The sequence below is a fragment of the Tenrec ecaudatus genome, chromosome 8 (assembly GCF_050624435.1).
Source record: "Tenrec ecaudatus isolate mTenEca1 chromosome 8, mTenEca1.hap1, whole genome shotgun sequence".
Lineage (NCBI taxonomy): Eukaryota > Metazoa > Chordata > Mammalia > Afrosoricida > Tenrecidae > Tenrec > Tenrec ecaudatus.
Genome location: NC_134537.1, coordinates 86291700 through 86318940, shown reverse-complemented (window position 1 = coordinate 86318940; position 27241 = coordinate 86291700). Strand labels below are relative to the sequence as shown.

The 27241-nt window shown below is 41.5% G+C and overlaps 1 protein-coding gene across 2 annotated transcripts; it reads right to left on the bottom strand.

The window, feature by feature from the left end:
- Positions 1-1362: 1362 nt before the first annotated feature.
- KCTD9 (potassium channel tetramerization domain containing 9) lies at positions 1363-27241 on the bottom strand. 2 transcript variants are annotated; one of them, XM_075556493.1, is made up of 12 exons: positions 27094-27241; positions 20167-20288; positions 18131-18174; positions 15700-15796; positions 14890-14948; positions 14577-14705; positions 10808-10875; positions 10625-10720; positions 9147-9296; positions 6476-6581; positions 5622-5759; positions 1363-2645 (listed from the first exon to the last, which is right to left on the bottom strand). In XM_075556493.1, the coding sequence occupies exons 1-12, from the start codon at positions 27139-27141 to the stop codon at positions 2623-2625; spliced, it is 1080 nt and encodes a 359-aa protein (XP_075412608.1). In that variant the 5' UTR covers positions 27142-27241; the 3' UTR covers positions 1363-2622. The 2 variants fall into 2 exon arrangements, with proteins under 2 accessions (XP_075412608.1, XP_075412607.1); XM_075556492.1 differs by having other exon boundaries at positions 5626-5759; positions 27094-27240.

Below are 27241 nucleotides of genomic sequence, written 5' to 3'. Positions count from 1 at the left end.
GGGGCTAATGGGAATTTTACTCGTGTTTCACAACTTCCTCCCAAAATTTTCTCTCCTAGTTTCTCAGTGGATGTCTTCAGGAAGCATATTTAAAACCAGCCTAATCAAGCTACTGTTAAGTGTACACCAACTAAAGACTATCTTGGACAAAGGAATTATTCAAAGGCAATCTTTTCTTATGCTTAGAATGAACCAGGGTTGTTTGTGTGGGTGGCAGGGTAGAATTTTAAAAGGCAATCATGAAATGATCGTGTTTAAAGAAGTTTACTTTCACGGCACTTTCTAAGAGACTAACTCACAATAGATGCCTTACCTTTCCCCCCAAAACCTCACATAAGCAAAGTCTAGAAAGTGCTGATTTTTTGTGAATGCGAGAGAAGAAACTCTTTTTCAACATCTCATATAGTTTATTAATGCAATATACATTAGATCCAAAATCTTTAGTTTCTAAGCACATCATGTTTGGACCTTCCAGACCTTTCTGCAGTTTTAGGTTAAGCCTACAGAGGTACCTTTAGGTGAATGAACAACACATTTTATAATTATTGAAAATATAGTACAGAATGAAATGATTTAAATATAATTTAGGCACATATTGATTATGAAAATAGATATCTCTCAATACAATACTTCTTTGTCTCAGTAAAAATAATAAAGCAAAGAAAATAATTCATTTCTAAAGTGGCTTTCCTTTCCCTGTAAAGGTCTGCTCGCTCTCCTCCCGTTCCGCGTGTGTGCTCTTTACTGTGAAGGAAAGCTTTGCATATGCGTGTACACAAGAAGCAAGTACACAGACATGGAGGACACGCCAGTCTCCCAAAGGAGACCGACGCGGTTCTGAAGGAGGCACTGCCTCCAACTGACGTCTTTGTAAAAGTCAGAACCAATTGGACACAGCTTATGTCCCTGCTCTTGGGGGTCTGCATAAGGGCACTGGTTATTGGTGAGCAAGGACAGGTCCTGCCTGCTGCTACAGAGAGGTAACTCAAGAGAACGGGCTAAAACTTGTTTCCAAAAACAAACAAACAAAAAAAAAAAACGCCACACACACAAGACAGTAAATAGAAAGTTAAAGACTGGCAGGAGCCAGCTGACTGACAGGACATCTTAGGCCAGCAACTACCTTTGTTTTGATTTCTGTATGTATTTGGTGGCTATCAGTGATATGTCAGTTTCAACCCCTCATTCTGCATCACAAGGCTTTCACTGTAAGGGTCTCATGCTGACTTCCAAAAGGTGACCTTGCCATATCCATTCGTGGTTAATAGTTTTGATTGTGATGGATTTGAACTTAATACAGATTTTTAAGCTGACCCTGCTTAAGCGATTTGGCATTTGAATGAAATGACTATGAATGGCGTACCTTGGATTTTTGGTATTGCGTCATCGTCATGTGCTTATTTGATTGTATATGAGACCGCTAACCTCAGAGTGTAAACAGATACAACTGCCTGGTCTGGAGTGGCGTATCACTTGCTTAAAACGAAGGTTTGTTCTTCACTGGGAGTGCTCCCTTCAAAGCTGTCAACTACAGCTGACTCTGGCACAGTATTGGTTTGCATTGCGCCAGCCCACTGACATGCTGATCTTTCATCCTGTTGTTATTGCTGTGAGCTCGTGTTGAGTGTCTGTGTCACACGCTGAGTGCCACTCATCACCTTCACGTGAGCAGTTGTCTCTTGAATTGGTGGGAAGGGGGGGAGGGGGACTAGCAGTTCCTGGAGAGGCGGGGTGCTTGCCTGGACTCAGACTGCGTTTGAACTGGACACTCAAAACACTGGACGGGGAAAATCTGAGTGGGGCTGTGCAGCTCAAACCCATGTGGTTCAAGGGTCAACTGATTATGCAAATGCTCCTCCATCTGGGGAGTCCACTGCACTTGCAGCATGACTGTCAGGGAAGAATGAGGGGGTACTTGAATTCAGCTACTGTTTTGTCCTAAAAAGGAAACAATAGAAAAACGAACCTGAAATGAGAGCCTGGGGGAGCGGTCTCACCAAATCCACATGGTTGACCAGTATTTAAAGTAGAGGAGGCATCACTAAAGCTATTTATAAACCTGAACCACTCTCTCCCAATTTCCATAACACTTAACAATTCAAATATCCATACTACATCTAGTGACTCAATAAATATATTTGCATATGTTGTGCTTTTCATAAATTAAAATCCTCAAATGCATTTCCAACCAAGATGGCATTTTTGTATCATGCTTCTCTTCTTTAAAAGCAAATAGAATAGATACTATTCCTGGTCACAAGTCAGGCAAATCCCTCTGCCCTATTCAAAAGGCAGCATGATCTAGAGTCCCTACCTCTACATCTGAGTGCTCCTCCTTTATAATCAGAATGTGGGGAGGGCACAGGAGGGGGAGTGCCCCCCTTATGCACCGCCGAGAACAAGCCTCATCTTCTAAGTGGTTTCTAGTGCATTACAGTTCTTTCCTCTGGACCACTGCGTGACGGAGAAAGAAAAGCCACAAGGACACAGTGCTCATCTTGGCCATCTTCCTCCGGCCCCGGAAACTCTCATCTGACACTTTGTGACATATGCAGGGGCGTCAGCATCTCTTCAAATATGGCTCCCTTCACGTTAGAACCTCTCAGGTTGGCTTCTTGCAGATCACACCCAGACAGATCGCAGTTCTGTAAGAGAAAAGGCATCCATGTGACTGACCAAAGCCCCTCAGGCCACTCGGACTGCTGATGCACCTCTACATGAAGACGCCCCGCTGCAGTAAAACACGCCTTCCGGAGAAGTCCTGCAGGTCTACCCTGAAGTCACGTTCTCTTGTGGATGCTCAGGCTAATCTATGCCAGCTACGGGTAAAGACAGTCTGCCCCACCGGCTCCTACATTTCAGGAACTGGCCTGTAAAACCCCTTTGTAATAAATACTTTCTATACAATGTTACCACAATTTCCAGCCAACAACAACAACAAAGACAAAAGCCAGAGAAATGCAGAGACTGAGAAATCTGAAAGAAAGACGACTGATGGAATCAATCAGTTGTATAATAGATTTCTCCATTCCCCAAAGTGATTAATGTTCACTTAGAGGGAGGTTTTTTGTTTTTCCAAAAAAACCCTAGATGTAAGTGCATACCAGAACGAGATTGGATAATGTAATCAATAGTAAACTACCACGATTGGTTTCTTTTGACATCAGTGTGAAATATGAGAATTGTATAAAATGTGAGGGGCTTTAGGGGGATGATGGTTAGAGAAAGGGGTGGTTGCACAGTTTCCGGAGGATAGAAGGCCACCATCTGCCCCTCAATGGTCTACCCGACCTTTCTTTTTGCACACAGCTGAAGTGAGCAAGGCTTCGGTTGCTTACGAACCGACCATCTGGTGACTTGAACCAAGGTGAAAGTGGTGCTTCGACAGTCAACCATCAGGACTGGAGCAGGCCCAGCCCTCAGCCTCATGCAGTCCTTTTTGCCTCTAAACGTAAAGGAGCCCTGCACAAACAAATGTGCTGAAGAGAGTGGATGGTGCCCGGCTATCGAAAGATATCGCTTCTAGAGCCTTCAAGGCTTGAAGACAAACAAGCAGCCATCTAGCTGAGAAGCAACAGAGCCCACATGGAAGAAGCACACCAGCCTGTATGATCATAAGGTGTCAGTGGGATCAGGTATCAGGCATCAAAGACCCAGCACAAAAAATCATATCAATGTGAATGAGGGGGAGTGCAGAGTGGAGACCCAAAGTCCATCTGTAGACAATTGGACATCCCCTTACAGAGGGGTCACAAGGAAGAGACAAGCCATTCAGGTACAGTATAGCACCGATGAAACATACAACTTACCTCTAGTTCTTTAATGCTTTCTCCCCGCCACTATCATGACGCCAATACTACCTTACAAATCTGGCTGGACCAGAGCATGTACACCGTTATAGATAAGAACTGGAAACACAGAGAATCCAGGACAGATAAACCCTTCAAGACCAATAATGGGCGTAGCGTGCCAGAAGGGGAAGGGGAAGGGGAAGGTCGGGGAGGAAGGGGGAACTGATCACAATGATCTACATACAACCCCCTCTCAGGGGACAGATAACAGAGGAGTGGGCGAAGGGAGACATCGGTCGGTGTAAGATGTGAAGAAAAATAACAATTTGTAGATTGTCAATGGTCCATGAGGGAGAAGGAAGAATAAGCAGATACCAGGGGTCCAGTAGAGGGCAAGTGTTTTGAAAATAATGATGGCAACATAGGTACAAATGTGCTTGACACAATGCAAGGATTTATGGATTGTGATAAAAGCTGTGTGAGCCCCAATAAAATTATATAAAAGACAAAAATAAAAAAAGAGAAAAGAACAGCAAATGGAAATTTGACAGACCATCTCTACAATGCAATCTGAGCCAGATCTGTCCTCTAGTTGCCCGTGACTATCTATTTCAACTCAATGAATTAAATGCATTACAACTGAAAATGCAGGCCTCAGTTGCATGCGTGCAAAGGTTCATGGGAGAGTTACATGCAAAGATAATGGAATTTCTCCATGAACGCTGTGAAGCACTCTGGTGCATAGTGCCCTGAACAGTATGGACACAGAGCATACCCCCTGATGCATAACAGAGATGCCAGAGAGCCCAGGTACAGACTGCTCACCAGCTCTTAAGTCTACTAGTGATGTCTGCAAGTCTGGAAGACATACAGAATACAGTTCTCATGAAAAGCATGGTGTGACAAAGTTAAAACCTCAAGTTCAGATTCAAAATGAAGATGATACCAATTTAGAATGCGCTTATTTCCTTTGACCCTGATTTCAAACCGGAGTATCAAATTCCTCAGGCAATTTCCAGCAATAATCTGGCCCCATGGAAGAAGATAATAAGCAAAAATTTCTTTCAGATTAAAATGTAGGAAAACTACAAATAGATTCAGTTAATAAAGCATCTGTCAGATTTGTTTACTTGAGAAAGATGAGAGAAGGAAAGAAAGGAAATCAATGGCTTGTCAGATGAATCTTCACACTGAAACTAGCATCAGTTAGCAGTGGTTACCTGGCAGTTTTCACCAGCCAACTACTGAATGAGTTTAAGAAAGATTGCGTGAGAAACTCAACTTCCACAACCCTGAGACCAGAGAGCTGGATGGTGCCCTCCTACCACTACCAACTGCTCTGAAAGAGATGGCTCTAGAAGGTCCTGGAGACAGTGGGAGAAAAATGTGAGCAATAACTAAAATCCTACAAAAGTCCAGGCTCCCCGGGGGATTATGGCCCTTAATCATCCCGAAGATCTGGAACTAGGGTCACACCCTCATTGGTGGCCCCCAACTTAATTTTCAGCCAAACAACAGAGAGGCTGGCTATCAGGTAAATAACAATAGCAGGGAAGTATAGGCTCTTCTCAAAATAACCAGCCATTGGAGATCAGAAGAGTAGCACTGGCCCCTGGGCAATGGTCAAAAGGCAGGCTGGGTTGGTAGAGGAGGGGGACTGGATGTCGGCAACAGTGGGAGAAGTGGGATGGGTGATGTGACATCGTGGAGAATATGTGTGAATTACTGAATGGAAAACTGATCTGCCCTGTAGGCCTTCATCCAATGCACAATGAAAATGAAGAAGTCAATGACCTTCAAATGAGACAGTGATTCTGGGTTGACACAGACCCACCTCTAAATCCGTTCCTGCCAGAGTTGCTCCTCTCAGGTTACAGTTCTTCAACTTTGCATTTTTCAGCGTCGCCACGCGAAGGTTAATTCCCGTCATCTGGCTTCCTTCCATGTCCACACCTTTCAGATTAGCACCTAAAGGGAACAACAAGTGGGGTCCTGAAACTGCCAGGTGACCTGATGGCGGTGAATGCTGACAGCCTCCTTTCCCTTCTGGAAATGGCAACTGTGAACTACAAATCTCTGCCTCTCAACCAACGTACAGTCTATGTGCTTAAATAAACATATATATGTGAACATATGCATACAAATAATTGTTTGTAAACTGGTCTGAGACCAGTTTAAGTATGCAAATGAAGAACGTTTTAGAGTATCTTCTGGAGGGGGGAGAATTATAACATGTCTTTAACGTTTATGACAAAGGAGAGAGTCCTATGTCTCCTAAATATACAAGTAAACAAAGTGACCAGTCCACAGACACACAAAGCAATAATGAATTCATAAACAAAACATTAAGTCTAAAGATGACAAAAATGGCCTGGCTTTGTACAGGTCTTTTGGTTAGCATAAAAATACTGAGTTCTACTTGCAAGTTGAAGAACGTTGGTAATTAATTCTCCAACCAAGGCCTCATTAAATATTATAGGCTGGATTTCCTCTTAGTCCTCAGGCTGATTAGCACATGACCGAGACCAAACAGGCATCTTACACCTACACAAATTCTCCACGTATGACGGCCGAAGAGCCCTACCCCTACAGTTACCCTGCTTTACCCTGAGCACTGACCCACTGGGCGCTGGGCTTTAGGGGTGTGCCCACCAGAGAACAGGCGATTGTAGACGGGGTCTCACCTTCTAAATTGGCTTTAAGACCAGAGGGATCCTCAAAATTACACAGTTTCAGGGATGCCCCTTCAGCGTTAGAACAGAGCATCTTGACCCCCTGGAGATTTGCACACTGGCAAAGAAAAAAGAAAAGTCCATGTTTTAAGGTCTAGAAATTGGTTTGGAAAAGAAAAACTTGGCTCAAACAGTAAAAGGAAAAAAAAATTTTCTGTTCAACACACTCACAAACTGACTTTTCCTACTCAATGCCAAAGAAGTGAGAACTGTTATAAAGACACAGTTCTTACCGACTGGTTTAAACGTGCCCAATCAATGAGAATATGCCCACTTCATGGGAAACCTAAGGGTTTAGATAAAGAAGTTAGGGGGAGTCAGTACTAGGACACCCTGAATTTTATTTTATAAACAGCCCTGAGCAAAATAATATGATAGTCAAAGTGTATGGAGAAAGAGGGTACGAACTTGTGTGGGGGTTGGATTTTTTCTTCCTTATTCTAAATGGAGGACTTAACAACTAAACCTGTGATGTTCTAAGATGCTACTCTCACCTTCAATTCAAAGAAGGTTGAAATACCAGTTGCTAGCAATAAAAGGCATCGTCTGGCTACAAAATAAATCTTTTTGTACCAACGACTGCTATACAACATGGCCAGTCTTAAGCACCCGCAGCAGTCTGAATGCTGAAAACAGTGTGGCACACACATAGATCACTGAGCAGGGAGAGCAACTGAGGGAATCTCTTGCCTTGTAACAGAATTGGATGGTGCTCATGGCAATGATGTCACGGTCGGTGAGGGAATGCCCCAAAGCTATAAAGTGGGTAGGAAACTAAAAAGGAGCAGTGGGGTAATTCAATGCGTCCTGTGGCAACACGCACTACATTCTTCAGACACTGCGGTATAGCACGGGCAAACACATTAGGTTTGATTCTCACAGCCAACACCTCTGAGTGATAATTCTTCAATGTGAGCCATTTTAACTATTAATACTTCATCTCATAATTTTAGAGCTTTACCAAGTATTTATATATAGGATTTCACATTACTTGGATCCACAATCAATGCCCATGGAAGCAGCAGTCAAGAAAGAAAGGACATACTGCAATGGGCCAATCTGATGCAAAAGACCTCCTCTTTAAAAAAGTGCTAAACATTTAAAAAGCAAAGACGGAGAGCCCTGAGGACTCAGGTGGGCCCGATCCAAGCCATGATCTTTTCAATTGGCTCATATGCATGTAAAAGCTGGACAATCAATAAGGAAAACCATACAAGAATTGAATTTTGCCACTGAATTTTGGTCTTGGTCCAGAATAGTGAATGACTGTCCGCTGTACAAAGGATGAACAAATCTTTCTTGAAAGAAGTACAGCCAAATGTTCTTAGGACCAAGATTGGTGAAATTGCATATCAAATACTTGGGGCATGCTATCAGAAAGAACCAGCCCGTGGAGAAGGCAGAGGGTCAGAGAAAGAGAAGAAGACCCTCAACTGACAACGTGGCTGCAACAACGGACTCAAGACAGCAATGATCGTGAGGAAGGCACAGGACTCAGGCAGGGTCTTATTCTGTCATACACAAGGACACTATGAGCTGGAGCCGACTTGATGGCACCTAACCATGTGTCCCTTCACGTCCGGGGTTTGTTCCATGAAATGGATCGTTTTATGATTTGCAAGTTGTGTTAAAACCTTAAGGGGGCCTGATTTTGGATGGCCTTGGTGCGGTTGCTGCCACTGCTGGTGGAGACTGGAGGAACCAGTGGTGGCAGCAGGGGTGGCCAAAGGAGGGAAGCAAAAGTGGAATGAGAGGAAGAGAGTGGGGAAGAAGCAGTGTTAACCAAAACCTCGTGCCCACGAGTTGAGTGCAGCTCACAAGACCCTCTGGAGGGTTTCTGAGACGAACTCCTCATGGGAGCACACAGCAGCATCTTTTCCTGGCGAGCTGCATGTTGGATTTGAACCACCAACCTTGCAGTTAGCAGTATTGCTAACTATAACCCACAATGCTACCAGGGCTCTTTAGGGTCTGTATTAGATATTGTTAACTTAAAAGGCATACAGATACAGGCCTGGGCACTAAGGAGTTTAAAGTCGTTAGGAACTAATGCATTTCAATGTTGCTGCTGTTTACATCCTCTAGTACCAGATAACATCCGTAACATAAAGACATACATAGACATACATACTCATGCATATAAATATATACATGTACAGACATATACACATTCAGAGAGGGAGGAGGCCGTGGAGATGCTAACTCCTACAGATTGAGGTCATATCGTGTTCATCTCAAACTAGCTCTGTCAATACCTCTACAGCAGTAACAGTTTCCCATTCCCGATACAAGGCTGAACAGAAGATTTCAAAGTCTCTTTTTAGCTTTACCTTATAATTCACTGAAAACAGATACTTTGATAAATAAAATATACTCTATTGAGGAGCATATGATCAATTGTCAAGATTCATTTCCTGATAGGTGGCATCAGTTCTATGTTTAATAAATGCTATCTAACTATTAAAACTGACATAATTCACATTCAGAAGCTTCAGTTCTATAATCAACGTATTAAGTCACCTTTTAAAGTACAAGCTCCAGTAGGAGATAAAATTCCCCCTCTGTTAAACTTTTCAATAGATTAAAAATCTAGTTGTCTCTTTTAACGCAAAGTGACTCTTACGTCAAGCACTGATCCAGAGAGATCGGCTCGCTCAAGATTGGCAAAGCAGAGATTAGCATGCGCGAGGTTGCAACGGCTTAAATTGGCCATTTTGAAGTTAATGTATCGAAGGTCCAAACGAGAAAGATCAGCACCGCTGAAGTTTAAACCCTAAAATTAAAAAACACAAATTGTCACAATACTTAAACCGCCTGAGTGTATTAAATTCAATTACTATAACCATTAAGTTTTTTTAGATGCAATTGGCAGTTCAGTCAGTTGGAGTTTATTACAAAACATAATCAAATGGAACCTAGATACATAAAATAAGCAGATGTAATGGATTCCTGACAAAAGAAACTTTTATCTATAAAAGGGCCTTTCAAAAGTTTGCTGAGAAGTGGCTTCAAACATTCAGTGCTTTTCTCTGGAATGTTCTGAAGACAGCTTGTGTATGGAGGCATGGCTCTATGTGCCTATGCCTAGGTTCCCAAAGAAAAAGCTGTTAGTGATCTAACCGCCGATAAACATCACTTTAGGTAAACCTGAATACACTTATTTTATTAATGCAATAATTCAAGATCATTTTATTCATTCATTCATTTTTTAAAGATCATTTTATTTTTTAAAAATGAGTATTCTGGTTTTAAAAATCCTTAATGTGGACGAGGCAGCCAGGGTGCAGTATAGCACCACCACTATTTCTTTAAAGCTTCCTGCCCCCTATTATAACCCCAACTCTACCTTACAAATCTGGCTAGACAGGAGCATGTACACTGGTACAGATAAGAGCTCTCAACACACGGAACCCAGGACAGATAAACCCCTCAGGAACAATAATGGGAGTAGTGATACCACGAGGGTAGGAGGGAGAAAGGGGGAATCAATCACAATGATCGACGTATAACACACCTCAACCCCCGCCCAGGGTGACGAACAACAGAAACATGGGTGAAGGGAGACAGTGGTGGGTGTAAGATATGAAATAATAATTTTTAATTATTAAGGGTTCGTGAGGGAGAGAGGGTGGGGAGCTGATGCTAAGGGCTCAAGCAGAAAGAAAATGCTTTGAAAGGGATGATAGCAACAAATGTACAAATGTGCCTGACACAATGGCTGGATGGATTGTTATAAGAGCTGTAAAAGTCCCCAATAAAATCATTTTAAAAAATCTTTAAAATATATAAAATTATCTGTCATTGACTAGCCATACACAGCAACTGTACAAATAATGAGTTTTTTGAATTTCAGCAATTTCCACAAATAATTCCAAAAATGTTACTTGAGACACTGACAATAAAAAAGGCTACGTTGGGGCTCTTTTCAGATTAAATGAATGTTCTCACCCATAATTAAATGATAACTCACATGAGAAAGAAAAATAAAGGAAAACATCATGAAAAATAAAACCTACCAAAATAAACCCCTATAAGAATATAAAACACAGCACTCAGATTTTGTGACATAAATAAGCCATGCAACAAGTCTGCTTTAACTACCTGGCACCGTAATTCCGACTTGGTTGGAGTAGCTAGCAGAAATCGTACAAATTCCTTTCGGGATATTGGTGAATGATCCTCTGGTGGTTGAGAGTTCTTGGAAAGGAGAATCAGAAATTAGGGGGGCACTTTGGGAGAGAGCCACAGTGAATGCAGTATTTAGTAAGGTAAGAAGCGCTTCACCTTTATCGCCACTTCTAGGTGCTCAATCAATGAGTCAATCCCAAAGAACCTGGCTTCTTCTAGCACACCTGTCCGGACAAAATGATGTGAGACTGACAAAGCACCCTTCACTTCAGTATGTAGAACATTACTGATACTTCATTTCCATAATGGAACTGAACTGGCTTAGATCATCGTCAGCATCCAGGACAGGTGACTCACGATTAGGACACAGTCATCGACTCAACTATTCCCTGAGGTGGAGTCGATTCAAACTCACAAACTCACGGCGACCCCGCACAACCGAGCAGACTACTCCTTTGGGTTTCCGAGATGTGACATTGGCCCAGGAGTAGACAGCCTCTGCCTCCTTCCCCCAGGAGCCGCTGGAGGGTTCAACTGGATGACCTCGTGGTCAGCAGCTCGCTTGGTAGCCCACTACACCACTGGGGCTCCTCAAGGTCACACAGAGTATTTGAAAATATGTGAAACGGAGAGGCATTTCTCTATTTTACATATTGCAAAAGATTTTTTAAAAAGTAAGCTAATGAATTAGAAAGAAACCTTTCCATATATCAAAATTATTTCTAGTAATTACTTTCAATAGGCCACAGGCAAGAAATCCTAACATCTCATATCACAATACAGTTGGCTTAATGATTTGATTGAGAAGCCAATAAAAATGATTAACTAATTTAATCTCAACATTTCATTGACTTTTTAACGGAGCAGATCTGAATAAGTTTGTCACAGAAGCCAGCTTCACAATAAATATCCAAAGTGTATTTCAGAAAGCTCATACAGGAAAAATCAGTTTCAAAAAAATTTTAGATAATAAAAAGGGATTTCATTTGTCATTATGTCAAATCAGAGGGAATAAATCTCCACATTACTTGCTTCCGCCTATCTGCCAATACACATTTTCATCAGAGCAAAGGGAAATAGAAGGGATTCCCCCCAAAACAGAAAAACCTCCACTGCTGTGAGGGGATAGTGCATTTGGAGTTTGTTCCACCAGGTCAGATTGTTAATCCAGCTTTCTATTTAGAGGTTCTGAAAAGATTGCATAACAGTGTGTGGCCAAAAAGGCATGATTTGTAGCAGCCAGGGGACTGGTTTTGCCAGCACAATATACCTGCTCACACAGCCATCTCAGTGCGCCAGTGTTTGGCAAACAACAGTACACCTCCCTTGCCCGGTGCACCTTAGAGTGACTGCTTTTTGTTTCCGCGAGTGAAGAGGGACATGGAAGGACAAGGATTTGACGACATAGAAGAGGTGAAGAAAAAAAACGAGGGAGGTGCTGTAAGCCAGCCAAACAGATGAGTTTGAAACATGTTTCCAGGAATGGAATCGCAGATTTGACAGATGTATTCAGTGTAATGAAGAGTACTTTGAAGGTGATAAGGTTGTTCTGTAAAACAATTTAAATACATAGTTTTGGGGGCAGGGGGAATTGCTGGGGGGGTCTAACCCCATATATGTTTTCTGATTCTACAGATGATTATCAAATCGGTTCAGAAACACACATGTCAGCTTCAGGGAAATATGTACTGAAATGAGAGAAAAGTACTTAACAGGAAAGTTGGACCGAGGGGATCGTACTGGAGGGTAGGGAGGAGATGAGGTAGGTCAGAGAGGACCCTGAAGAGAAGAATGGAAGGACATGGCTAAAGGGAAACGTTAAGATCATTATGCAGAGAACAGAAGGAAATTAAGAAGGTAAATTTAAAAAGCCACTGATGAGAGCACAAATTAAGGAGAGCAAGAAATAAGGCCATTTATGTAAGTGAGAAGAAGGGGAAGCCAATGTTTGCAGATTATTTTCAAGTACATAATTAGTTGGGCCAACTTGTAGTCAATGTAGAGAGGGTGGATGGAAACTGCACTTATTAATGCGATGCTTTATCAAATGAATCCAGCAGAGAGCTCTGATTCGTGAACAGAATAAATGGGGTAAATGCTGGAGACAATCACAAGAAGGAAAACAAATAGGATCCGTAATAGCCCAGGACACAAAAGACTAAGAGAATGTGACTACATATTTGTAATGTTACTTTCTAGAAAAGGGGGATATGAAGTGTTACCAATGATACAGGAAAAATTAAAACAGGAAGAATGAAAGAGCTAAATGAAGTACATATTGCCAGAGTTTTTTTTTTTAAATAAGCTTTTTATTGTGCAGTGTGTGTGTGTGTGTGTGTGTGTGTGTGTGTGGCGGGGGGGGGGGTATCCACATTTCAGACCATCAGCTTTGCATTCAACAGTGCTACCCACTTATCAATGAGATTCATGTTCACAGTTAAGTGGTTACAGGATTCTAGAGCTGAGGCTTCAAAGGGATGTAGCAGTTATTGCTATTATGTGTCCAGTTGGTTCCAACCCATAGCCTCCTATGCACAACAGAAGGAAATACTGCCCGTGCTGTCCCCACAACTGTTCCTATGTAACTGAGCCCATTAAAAGTGATATAGGTACTGAAAGAAAAAGATCTGTACCAGAGTAGATTTTTTTCCCTCAGAATTACCAACAAAACAAAGGTTACGGAGGGCTTATCAGACAACTGGTATTAAGTAAAAAAAGAAAAGAAGACGCAAGAACAGTGATGAGCTGGCTGAAAGGTCAAGCAATGCTGTTTTTGCAGCTGAGAGGCTTGAAAGGGAATCTCCGTTTCGTACAAGAATAACAAAAGCGGTAGTGTTTCATATGTCACTACCGAGATGGCAAAGTAGCCACCCCTCTGGCTGATTCTGGTGTCTTGGGCATGCAGCATCTTCAAATCAGAAGATATCAATTAACATTTTAGATTTACAGCTTTTCTTTCAAACCCAAGGCTCTGGCACTCTACTTCCACATCCTCCCTGGTAGAAATCGGCGAAGGGTGAGTAAGGGTGTGCATTGGAGGTTGCCACACCCCCTGCCGCTCCTCCAGGGGTCGGCACCAGACAGACCAGTCACTTGGAGACCTATACGCTTTTGAATACGCAGCCGCTGCTTTCGAAGGACGTGCATCTAGACCACCTCCATGGATTAGCATAACAATTAGGGATAAGAGCATTTTAACATCCTCTTTTCTACACTTGATCTTAGCCAAAAGGATTGACATCCTCTTTTCAAAATGGACTCAGAGATAAAGTGATTTTCATACAGCTGAACATCTATTCCTTAGAGTCAAGACATGAATCCAGTTTTATGATTTAAGAGGATGGTTTCCCTTTTGAAGACTGTACTTCTCAACATAATAAAAACCAAACCAAAGGCATTCCCACGGAGTCAATGCTGACTCATAGCAACCCTATAGGACAGGGCAGAAATGCCTCTGTGAGTTTCTGAGAGTGTGATTCTTTATGGAGCAGAAAGCCCCATCTTCCTCCCAAGAAGTAACTGACGATGGTTTCAAACTGTGCACCCTGTGCTTAGCAGACCAGCGAGCAACCACCATGTCCCCAGAGTGCCTTTCTCAACATAATAGGAAGATTCATAATCGAAGGAAGCTGAGCCACCTTGTATTTAAAGTACACAAAATCCTATACAAACCCTGGTGATGGAATATACAGCTATTAGAAACTAAAATGACAATTGATAGTGTAGACGCACACCCATCTATATATGCAAAGATAACTGTACCTATATTGATTTATATCGCTATACTCACATATAAAGCATCTACTTTAAAAAAAATGAAAAAGATATGCTTCTACTTTAAGAAAATAATTTACACAAGCAGGTAAGGGAAAACAAACCCAAACTCTAGGTTATTGAAGTATGAGGAACATTACTGAAAACTCACCTAATAAATTGATGCCATCATTTACAATGAGCTGCCCGTGTCGCAAGTAGTTCAAGATGGGTTCAAAGTACTCAGGACTTCGGTCAATTAAGAAAGCTCCTCTGTGATCTTGCTTATTTCCCCAGACGTCTGTGTCACCATTGAAATGAACAAAGCCCCCCCCATAAACAGAAGTCTCAGTTAGAAATTTAAGGAATGAACGTTTGGTAAGTTCTCACTCTTGTAAAAAATGATACGAGGGCAGGAGGGTCACAAAGTCACTGCTGGCACAGATGGGGCGTGTAAAATAGGACAACGAAGGCATTCAACTCACCTTTGTCCTTAAACATGTTGGCCAGCATGCTGCCCGGTTCTTTATTCACTAGAGTGCTCCTAAGAATGCAGAGGGAAAAACGGATTTCTCCGTTTGTCTTTCTAAAGAAACATAGTTAAAGTCAAGCGTATACTTGACCCCACCGGCTCTCAGACAGACGCATGCTAGAACCTGGCAGGAGCAATGCTGGGGAACAAAAACGTGCAGTAAATTGCCATTTCTCACAATCCCATCTAATCTGGCACTTGCTTTGGTTTAAATCCTGGCTTAGCTTCCTTTTCTTTCAATACAAATATACCCTGACAGCAAACTGTTATATTAAAATATTCTTGATCTTCATATACTGTTATATCAGCCTCTGCATGTTTCAATATTGCTGACTGTAGCTTGTGTAGCTCGCCGGTCTGCTAAGCACAGGGTGCACAGTTTGAAACCATCGTACATATACGTCTTGATGTACAAAGAGCCAGGTCTGAAACACTGAAGGAAGGCATGCTTTCCATGCTTTCACTGGAATCAATGTCTTCTAAACCATTTTCTACTTTTTTCTTAAAAAAAAATCTTTCTAAAAGTGGCTTCAGATTGCATTATGTATTTAGGCAGTATTTGAATCTCTTTTAAGGAAATTGGTGAATTGAAGGAGAAAACTAACAGTAGCTAGTGTTTTTCTTTAAAACACAAACACACACACACACACACACACACACACACACACACACACACACACACACACACACACCCTACCGTGTAGTTGTAAAGTACCGCCCTCCAACATTTACACACACACACACACACACACACACACCCTACCGTGTAGTTGTAAAGTACCGCCCTCCAACATTTAATGTTAGCCAGTCTGTGTGGGATCCTGTCAGGCCTTCAGGTGGTTTAGAGTCTGTCTGAGGATCTAGAGATAATATACAGAAAAAAATAAAAATATCAAGATGAGGGATTCTGGGAAACGGAAATGGTGAAAAAATTTAAAGTACATACATAAAACCACACCATAACTACTCAAAACAAATACCAAACTCATCGCTACTGAGTCGAAGCAGACTCAGTGACTTTATAGGACAGGTAGAACTGCAGAGCCACGGGAAATCCCCGTTTCGGGAGCTATTGCATCAGTGATAATTCTATGCTCTTCTTCCACTGGTTTCTGGACTTTGGTTCCAGTTTCTTCATTTGTCATGGTTGATGGTCTTCCTTCTCTTGGCTCATCTTTGAGGTCTTCATTCATGAAGTCCTTCATTAACTCCCAAACCCATCTAACGTTTTCTTTGTGAGGCACTGTGTTAGGCTGGGTTAACCAGAGAAATAAATCTAGTGACACTTATGTATGTATAAGGAAGAGCTATATATCAAGAAAACATTCTAGTCAAGTCCAATTCAAGTTCATAATTCTCATACTTGTCCATACGTCCCTCTTCAGACTCACGCAGTCACATGCAGTGATTCAGACTGCAGGAATATCACAGGCAAGCAACATGTGTGGATCTGAGATCAGTGGAAAACATGGCAGGGCTTCAGTAGCTCTCAGGGTAGTCAGCAAGCAGAAAGATGAAGGCAGAGAGAGGGGGGGGAGAGAGAGAGAGAGAAGGAGAGAGGCGGGGAGAGACTGTGGCTTGAATGGCAGGTTAAGTTCCATCCCTACACTTTTATGTAGTTTCAAGTTGACATGAAATTACATAACTCCTACAGACAACACTCCTGTAAAGTTGTTGCAAAGCTTCAATGGCTTGAGAAGATGTCCAATTGGGTTGTTAAAAATTTACTATCAACCCAGAGCTCAAAACCACAATAATTCCTGCCCCCTCATAGCACAAAAAGTATCTTTTTCGGGGGGTGGGGGTGGGCGGAGGGGTAAGAACGCTTACGGAAATTAAAGCCCTACTATTAGCTCAGTCGATTCTGATGCATAGCAATACTACCTAGACTTTTTGAGAATGTAAATCTTTTATCGTTTTATTAGAGGCTCATACAACTCTTATCACAATACATATACATACATACATCAAATTGTATAAAGCACATTTGTACATTCATTTCCCTCATTCTCAAAACATTTGCTCTCCACCTAAGCCCCTGGCATCAGGTCCTCATTTTTCCCCTCCCTCCTGAACCTTTGATAATTTATAATTATTATTTTGCCATATCTTGCCCTGTCTGACATCTTCCTTCACCTACGTTTCTGTTGTCCATCTCCCAGGGAGGAGGTCACATGTAGATCCTTGTAATCAGTTCCCTCTTTCCAACCCCACTCTCCCTCCACCCTCCCAGTATCACCACTACTCTCACCACTGGTCCTGGAGGGATCATCTGTCCTGGATGCCCTGTGTTTCCAGTTCCTATCTGTACCAGTGTACATCCTCTGGTCTCGATGGATTTGTAAGGTAGAATTGGGATCATGATAGGAGGGGAAGGGAGCATTTAGGAACTAGAGGAAAGTTGTATGTTTCATCATTGCTTCATCTCATCCTGACTGACCCGAGACCCTTCTGTAAGGGGCTGTCCAGTGGAGACTGTACACCTTTACAGGGTTTGACAGCCTCATCTTTCTCCTTCAACCAGACTAGACAGGTGTATTATCGAGAGAACTTCTCTACAGCCATCCACTGATCACAGAGATAAGTTTAAACACGTATTATTTGAAACCAATCCATGCATGTATGAGCTGGAGCCCCAGTAGCAATATCTTTGGACTTATCTTTGTAATAAAACATTTTGGGAAATTTTGACAACTAGTATTGAAGAGAAAATTTTTTAAAAAGCCAGCTATATTTTCTAAAGCCCAAACTATCCTATCATGTCATATTTAACAAATATTTAATACATATACAGCATTTTAAAGACTTGTAAAATACCAGGTATCCATGCTAAAAACAAACAAACAAAAAAAACCCCAAAACTCCAGCTCCCCGTGTGGACTCGATTCTGATTCGCAGTGAGCCCACAGCTCAGAGCAGAGCTACCCAGTGAGTTTCCAAGATGGTAAATCCGTTTGGGAGGAGAAAGCTTCATCTCTCTCTTACGGAGCAGCCTGGAGTTTTGAACCATGATGCCATTATAATCATACAATATGAATAAGAGTTTTTTAAACACACACACCCAATACAAAAGTAAGAGCAGTGTGAAGGTGTAAGTTACTGCCACAAGAGACTTTGAAATGATAGGTTAAACCACCCACGCAGGTATCACTCCATCTTTTTATTTTGACAGGTAAAACTGTTAAATAACTTACCGATAAATGGTTCTCCTTCACATACAAACAAAACATCATCATCCCTGGAAAAACAAAAGTTTAAAAGCCACTATCAAGATCCGGGAATCACGTAAATGGTCTGCTGATGATAGTTAAGTTTCCTTTGAATTATGTAGAAGGCAGATTTTGCTATAAGTCCACATTGCAAAGAAGCCACCTAACTGTTCAGTGTTTTGCTTGACCTCCTGACTTAATTATCTCTGCATTATATACACATGCATGTGCTTTGGAAAACAAGTACTTCTTTGAAAAGAAAATCCACAATTGAAGATTTTATTATTATGCTCTAGGGTACCTTTTCTATTTTTGCTTTTACTTTACCCTTAAATAAATGATAGTTTTCCGCCCCCATGCCTCCCCCCGCCCCCACACATTATTGTGGTTCTCTTCCCAAATCCAAACCTGCTGTATACTTTTGTAGTACAAATTTTCATAACAAATCTGGGAAAAATGGAAAAGAAACTCTGATATAAGTGTTCCCCTGCTGTACATCCATTATAATTTTACTTGCCCAAATATTAATCAATGCTAGGGTATAATCTACAATTTTGAATTAGCAATGTACAAGCTTCTGCCCATCCTACCATTAATATAAATAAATGAGTTGTTAATTACAAATTGTTAGACAAGTACATATATATTTTTTTAATCTAAGAGTCTTTAGTTGTGGACATGTTGTCGAGTTTTTATTTCCTTTAAGATGTTATAAAAATATAAGGTTTTGAGTTGGAAGAGGAAATAAAATAAAGAGAAATTTAAAATATATATATACTTTTTTTTTAGCAGATCCTGTGCTTTGTTAAGATGGTATAACTCATTAGAAAATGTGATTCAAATACCCACAGACACCCAATGGATACTAAAAACCATGAAATACACCTAATTTATTTGAATTGGAAACATAAACCCAATATTTGCTCACCAGGCCAGTTAACTTCTTTACATTGGTTGGAAAGTTGATTTCTATGTTATAAATACAAATCAACTATTCAATAGTCTGACCTTGAGTAAGACATTTTAGCTACCAAGAGCTTAGTTTCCTCTTTTGTAAAATAGAAGGGCTGAAAATGATTAATTTGTAAGTATATTACATGGAAAGATGAGTCTGACTTGGTTTGAAATGGAGATTAAGCTTTATATTATTAAAACATAGAGCATCTGGAGCTTCAGACCTTCAATGACAGAAAACCATGTTTTGCCAATTCACAACTCGAGCAAAGCAATCACAACATAATTAGGCCATAAACCAAAACCTCACTGCCATGTAGTTGACTCTGACTCACAGTGACCCTGAAGAACATGGTGGAACTGCCCCTGCGGGTTGCTGAGACTGTAACTGTGGGAGTAGAAATCCTCACCTTTCTCCTGAGGAGTGGATAGTGGTTTTGAACTGCTGGCCTTGCGGTTAGCAGCCCAACATGTGAACCACTACGCCAGCAGGGCTCCTAATTGGTACGTACATACAGCTAGTACTTAATTTGTGTTTCCTGCCCTATCATCTGCTCCAAAGGTCTATGATCCCATGAGGATGGAGTGGGTGATCCAGACACTTCTTTTAAGAGGACAGAAAAGCACAAACAAAACCATTATGCAGTGAATCACTAGTGAGTTAACTCTTTTAGAAAATTCTATTCATAAAAGGGTCTCTGGAATGACTGTAAATTTCAAAGCATGGATTTAATGATAAACAAGAGGCAAGATCAATTCGATTTTTAAATTTAACAAGTGCAAATCTTAAATCTAGTTCTAGTAACATAAAGAAATTTCCTCACAGACTCTCTGCAGAGCTCATGCATGGCTACCAGTATACTGAAATGGAGAGCTGGCTTTCCAGCTCCTCAGTACACCTTAGTCTGAGCAATTTACAGTCCACGGAGCAAATAATGCTGGGAAATCCCTTGCCAAAGTCGTATATTCCCAACAATGATCAGACTGCTCCTGAAGAGAAGTAGCCTGGTTCCAAGAATCTGAGGGCCCACTGTGAGGTAAGGGAAAATAAAACAGGTGAAGGTTACCTGATCAAAGCAATATCGTCAATCAGTCCACCTTTCCCATTATACACACTGGTGGCTTTAATGCCAAGCTTACTGCTGGCCACCGAGAGCAAATCGGATAAAGTTCCATATACAGCAACCACCTGCAAACACATGGAAAAACATGCATAAATGAATTTCAGCACCCATAAGTGACTAACCATTCTACTATGAGATGAAAACCCCAAGTTACCAAGTCAAAGGATTTTCAAACAGGTCTTAACAAGTTCTTTTTTCTAGGACTCAAAGGTTTACTTGCTGCTGAATACTTGGAAATTCCAGACTAGAGAAAAAGTCATTTCTGACCCAAATTAATCTACAATCTTATGGTATGTTAACTCTGCTATAGTTATGAAGTGGAGAGACCAGGATTTAATCAGGATCCTAATATCTTAAAGTTTCTGATTAAGCCCAATTAACCTTCATGCTTCTGTCGCCCTATTGGAAAGTGAAGAAAAGAGGAGCACTGACATCACACAGTGATAGAGGATGAAAAGGAGTTAATAGATAAGACCCCAAACCAAACCCCTTGCCGCCAGCCTGGTTCTGACTCATGGAGATTCCGTAAGAGAGGTAGAACTGCCCCATAGGGTTTCCAGTAATCATCCAATAAGAGAATCTCCACAGCACAGACTGCTCCATCTTTCTCTCAGAACTACTGGTGGACAGAAACTTTCAGTTACCAGCCCAGTGCCTGACCATGGTGCCCCCAGGGCTCCGCGAAGCCAAAGAGCTCCACAAAGTACTGGAAAGCTATCGTCCTTATTAGGTTGTTTTTGACCTATTCTTTTGTTACAAGAGTGGCTTGTTTTAAAAACAAGAATGATTTGCTGTCATGCGTTCTAGCATTTACTACATTAACTACTATATATGAAATGCTAGCAACCACCCACCTCACGTAATTCTTCAATAACTACTCCTAAAAGTCAGATGTGACGTTCTAAAATTAGCAATGCCTGCTCTGAACCATGCATGATCTAATGTTATAAGTGCAAGAGGTACATATGCATATATAACATATATCCAACTGCTTTGTACAGGAATGCGAGTCCTGCATCGTGTGCCCTGGCCATAACTGGAACTACGGGTTTTCAATCACTGAGTTGTACCATTACCATTAGAACGCTAGAGACCTAGGGACAAAAACAGGCACGAGCTAGACATGAAGTGTGAATAGCTAATTGACTTCCCATGGGATATCATACAAAGGTGCCGTGTGAAATAATGCCCAGGGCTGGTCCTTTTCAGTCACCAGTAGAATATAACAAACACGTGTTAGTTAAATAAACAAGGTAAACAGCAAGGCATGGAGGGAGTGGTTAACAGGAGTGTGCCGCTGTTCTCAGACACGCTTTCCCTGGTAGGCCTGTCAGGATGAAGGCCAGAGGGTGGTATCATTGACAGGAGAGCCGGGGCACTTGGGGGAGGACTGGGGCATGCACACTTCAAAGGAGACCAGATGGACTGAGTATAAGAAATAATCGAGAAAAAAAACGGAAAGCACTTGGCAGTGTTTTGCACATTGTTAGCATGCCACACATGACTGAAGCCTAAATAAAATATGCCCTCGTCTTCCAACTCTGCCACAAAGCCTGGGGCTGTAAGGGAGAAAAAGAAGAGAAACAGAATGCGTACACGGCATTACACGGAGCATGCCTGGTGGTGTCAAGCCACGGGGTGTGAAGAAAGGAGAGAAAAGTAAAAACAAAAACAGGAGATGGACCACCGCCACTGCACTGACTCTCACGACAAGCAACGGAAGCAACGAGCCTCATCTCTCGTCTGCAGAGCAGCTGGTGGGTTTGAATCGCCCACCTCAGGGGTAGCAGGGCCACTCTTCCCCAACGGTGCCCCCAGGGCTCTCTGGAGATGCACTAGAGCAGCGCACAGACTCTTACCATCCTCAAAGTGCTGTCAGGGAAGGGTGGAACTCTGGCATTCTCGCCATAGATGCACGACAGTAAAAACGCCTAAATATTTCTCTCTTCTTATGTAGCTCTACCTCTTATTATCATTACATTGTCTGACCCAGTAGAACTGTTTTCTCCCCTAGCATTTCTTTTCACTCTTCACGTTTACTTGGTCATAGCAGAAAATGGAATTATTTTCTTATGTCTACATCACACTTACACTTAACTGAAATGCTAAGAGTTTAACATTTTATATGACTTATTTTTCAAAAAAAATACAAGTAAGCAAAAACATGAGCATCAGGACAGCACTGAGGCCTGCTTCCTGTACCACTGTGGCTGCAGCACCAGGCTCAGGGCCTCACTTTCAGAAGGTGCTGCTTGGCTGAGTGAATCAGGTAGAAAAGAGCAGAGGTCATTACTGAGATTCTGAAGTCAAGGTCAGGAAATAGAGCGGCTTATGTTCAAGCTACAAAGAAGCCTGGACTATACCGATAGCAAAGCCACTTAATAAATGCAGGTGGCTGACTCCTCATTTTAGTTTCCTTAAAACAAGCTTTCATAGGTCTATATCACCTTGGGTTGCTGATAATAAAAAACTGACTTGAAAACATCTAACAAGAAATATTACAAAGAGAACAATGGGCATTCTGGGCTCCACGATGAAAGGTGTATGCATCCTTTGTTTTTATTGGAGCAGTGTCAAACTTTTAAATAATTGAAGGCCCATTCCCTATTTTTAGAAAAAATGGCTTCCAAATGTTTCATCAATAAAACATTTCTGGATATGTGTTCAAAAACTGTACATGTGCTTATTAATAAACTATATACCACAGAATGAAAGAACAGGGCATGGGGGTTTTATCGATTTTGACAGAGTCTGTCAATAAAAAGCTTCTAAATATTTACTAAATTTAGAGAAGTACAAGATCAATTTTTAATACTGAGGGAAAAAGAAGAAAAAATATATATGGAAAAAAAAGGAAAATCTGAAGCTGTCTTTATGCACAGGAAAATATTTTAAAATGTCTTGGTAACTGGGATAAATATGCCCTATTTAAATTAGTTAGTATTTAAAGTATATATACGTACTAGGCAGGTTATTGTTAATAAAAATCACTGCCATCCGGTCAATTCTGGCTCTCAGCAAACCTATAGGGCAGAGAACTTCATGGGAATAGAAACACTCATCTTAAATCCACCAAGCTACTAATGGGTTTGGACTTCACTTTTCTGCTGGCGCAGGCTGATGCCTAACTCACCATGCCACCTGAATTTCTTTTTTTATTGTATGAATAAATCATTTTATTGGGGGCACTTACCACAATCCATCCATCCACCCACTGTGTCAAGCACATTTGTACGTATGTTGCTATCATCATCTTCAAAACATTTTCTTTCTGCTTGAGCCCTTGCTATCGGCTTTCCCATCCCCACCTCATGGACCCACGATAAATTATAAATAATTATTTTTATCTCTTCCACTGTCCGCTGTCTTTTCACCCACATTTCTGTTGTTTATCCACCCCCACCCCCAGGCTGGGGGGAGGGGAGTTATACGTCAATCACTGTAGTCATTCTCCACGTCTCCCCCCTCATGGTCTCGCTACTTCCATTACTGTTCCAAAAGGGTTTGTCTGTCCTGGATTCCATGTGTTGAGAACTCCTATCTGTACCAGTGTGCATCCTCAGGTCTAGCTGGATTTGTAAGGTAGAATTGGGGTCATGATAATGGGGGTAAGGAAGCATTCAAGAACTAGAGGAAGGTTGTATATACCGTCAGTGCCACCGGGACTTCTTACTAATTGTTCAACAGCTGAGATTAAAAATGATTCCAATTAGATCTGGCATTTTTGACTGTCTCATATCTAAAGACATCCAGTTTTTTTCTTTGCTGTTGTTTTGTTTTTAAAGCTAACAGTTTATATTAAGAGAAGTGTTGTCATTTTGTTGTTTATTTGAGCTTGCCTGATTAACACTGTCACCAATTGGCAACTCATTGAAGGAATCTTTTAAAGGTATTTGACCTTTTGGTGAGTGGGGTGGGGGTTGGTTAAAACTGGATAATAGAAAGTTCAACCCAGCACTTGTTACCCTCAATACATCACAATGCTTTCAACTCTTTCACATTAACCCCTTTTTTCTTAGAAGATTTGTGACCACCTGACACATGCAGTGATTAGAGGCACTAGATAAGAAAAAAAAGTTCTATTATTTTATAAGTAAAACATTTAAAGAATTACAATGGTTGGGTGTATGGATTGTGATGAGTTGTATGAGCCCCCCAATAAAATGATTTAAAAAGCAAACAAACATTTACACAAAAGGTATAGTCTCAAATACAATGCAAATGTTTAGAAAATGATGGCAACATATGTACAAACAGGTTTAATACAATTGATGTATGGATTGTTAAAATAGCTGTAAGAGCCCCCAATAAAGTTATCTTGAAAAAAAAGGTATAGTATTTCTTCTGAAAGTGATGATCTTTTTCACCTTTCAATGGTGTTACCATCTCTCTCCAACCTCAGAACATTCATGAAGCTCCATTCAGATGTACTCACGGTGAGCATCTATCTATTCTAATGTTTTATGCAGCTTGGGCCGCCAGGCGTGATGGCCCAATCTGGCAACCACTAACCAAGCATTATGGGAAGAGAACATTTTAGGGGTTAAAAACCCAGAGTGTTATGGATATGGATCAGAAACAATAGAAACTAATAAGGAGATAATCACAATGCCACTGATATTCCAACTGGTAGAGGTTAACAAACTCTATTTTATAGTAGCATTTTGTTTCAGAATGTTCATAAGAAATATTCATGTCATGATCTTAAGAAATCTGTTAAGATACTGCCAATCCTAGCTAAATATATATTAAAATATTTTATAATTTTATAACAACTAATATTGTTGTTAGTTGCTGTTGAGTCAGTTCCAGCTCAGAGTGACCCCTTGTGTGTTAGGTCGAACTGCTCCCTAAGGTTTTTAAGACTGTGACCCCTTGGAAGAAGATCACCAGGCCTAACTTCTGTGGCACCTCTGGGCGTGTCTGAACCTCCAGCCTTTCGGTTAGTTTACTATTATTAACTGAACACTTCAGCATGCAAGGACTCATTATGGTTTCAGAAATTTCATGGAGGAACACAATAAAGAGAATGAAAATTTTCCACCTTTTTGAAAAATGTTGCGTGTGTATTCTGCTATGCCCTATTTTTTATTGTTTAATAAGAGTAATTATAATACTATTTGCTGATTAGCTGAAGGGAGATGAGAAAACATTGACAATTTTTACATTTTGGAAAAAAGATTTCTTAGAATATGTTCTCTGGTAGAACTATGGCATGGCTGATTTTTAATACTGAATTACACTTGCAAACCCCAGTTTATATCTGAATAATCTTTGTAATGTATTTTTTTAATTACTTGATAGGCATTTCTCTAACTTCCTGAGGTTCTCAAGTAACTATTTTCAGAGTAAACAGTATTTAAATAAAAAAATAACCTAGTTAAAACTAGGTAACTTAAAAAAAGTCCTTATTGTAAATATGAAAAACCCAACCCAGCCAGTCTTTAGCAATAAAATTCAGTGGTTTCAGGAGAGATTTAGACCATAGGTAAATATTTATAACTGGTCTTAATATCTTTCATGTGGCAGCATAAGAGATGTTGGATAAAGTAGGTCAAGTACAGATCTGCTTTTAAGAACATAGAATAATTGTCTACTCTTGGATCTTCCCTCTAGGGACAGATGATTTAGAGTAGTAACTAACTACAAAACAGGTTGAGAAAGAAGTCAATGGTTAGGAATACTGTCAATCCTGTGAAAAGTATTTTGAGTTATCATTTATGAAAACCCAGAAACCTGTATTCATGCCAAATCTGTTTTTGTATGAGTATTACATCTCTAAGAAGAAACCGGAAGAAACCAAAATGAAACGCTGCAAACCACACTGTGGATCAGGATGTGAGCATATTTACTCAAACTTGCAGAATGGGAAAGCCATTTTTATGCTGTTGCCAAACTCCACTTAAAATTTAGAATATGCAAACTATGCAGGAAGCGAGGTCTCTTAGGGAGTCATCTCAGTCAGGCCAATTTACCTGTACCCCAAACCTGAGGCCTAACCACGTCTAGCATTTAGCCAGACAAAACATTGCCTGCAACAGTCAAATTTTCCTAAGAAGCTGAATAACTTTTCTGGGTGGGGCTAGTGGCCAAGTAGAACAGGATTCATTTTGGCTTGTTCTAATGTTGGAAAAATATTTAGGACCACACCCAGGGCAAAGGCCTAAGCCACAGCAAATGGTACTGTCAAGTCAGTCCATCCTGGTCTCTAGTCTTCCAAGGAACTAAAAATAAAGCGAAAATAATAAGCCGACTATAGAAGTTTGACAGTGGTGGGGCTGAGGGATACTTAAAAGAAGAGAGTGAGAAATCAAAAATAATTTTCAATCATCTATTGTACTATGGGTAGTATAATGCTTTATGGACCCACTGATTAGAGTTTTATTTTCTTATTATTTTTAGCCTGATCCATCTTCCAATACCTTAATGACCGCGGCCACTTTCGCGGGCAGACCATTACTCAGCAAGAAGGCGGGGAGCGGTGTCTCGGGAGAAGGTGGGAACAGAAACCGCAGCGTCCAGGGCTCAGGTGACAGCGGCCCGCCCTCCCCACGCCTTCCAGCCCCTCCGGCCTGGACCCTCTATCCCAGATCGGGGAACCAAGGACCCCAAGGGCGACCTGTGCTGCTCCCCAGGGCGCTGCGGAACTGGAGGGCAGGTTGGGGCACGACATCTCGAGGCTCAGCAGGAGGCCGCGGGCGCCCCAAATTCCAGTGCCGAACTCCCCCACGTCCGGCGCACGCCCACCTCCCAGAGCCTCTTCCCAACTTCAGCCTGTGCCCTTGGCGCTCTGCCCTAGGCGCTCCGTCGGGACTCGTCTGCCCTCGCCCCCCGGAGGCGGCCCGCCTCACCTCCTCCCGACCCCCTTACCTTTCCATTCTTGGGGCTGCCGTTAAGGAACAGGGTCACCCGCCTCATCGCGCTGCCCCCACCGGGTCCTGAGAGTGCCGCCACCCTCCCACCTTTTTCTCCTCCCACCTTTTTCTCCTCCCGCCCTTCCCCTCCCTCCACCCACTCG

What these genes read in the sequence shown, in the direction of transcription:
- KCTD9 (XM_075556492.1), bottom strand. Translation starts at nt 27,141, where the DNA reads ATGAGGCGGGTGACCCTGTTCCTTAACGGCAGCCCCAAGAATGGAAAG. An exon ending in TGAAGGAGAACCATTTATCG is followed by an intron (nt 15,797 to 18,130) that starts GTAAGTTATTTA and finishes TATTATCTCTAG; the next exon opens with ATCCTCAGACAGACTCTAAA. An exon ending in TGATGGCATCAATTTATTAG is followed by an intron (nt 10,876 to 14,576) that starts GTGAGTTTTCAG and finishes TTGTCCGGACAG; the next exon opens with GTGTGCTAGAAGAAGCCAGG.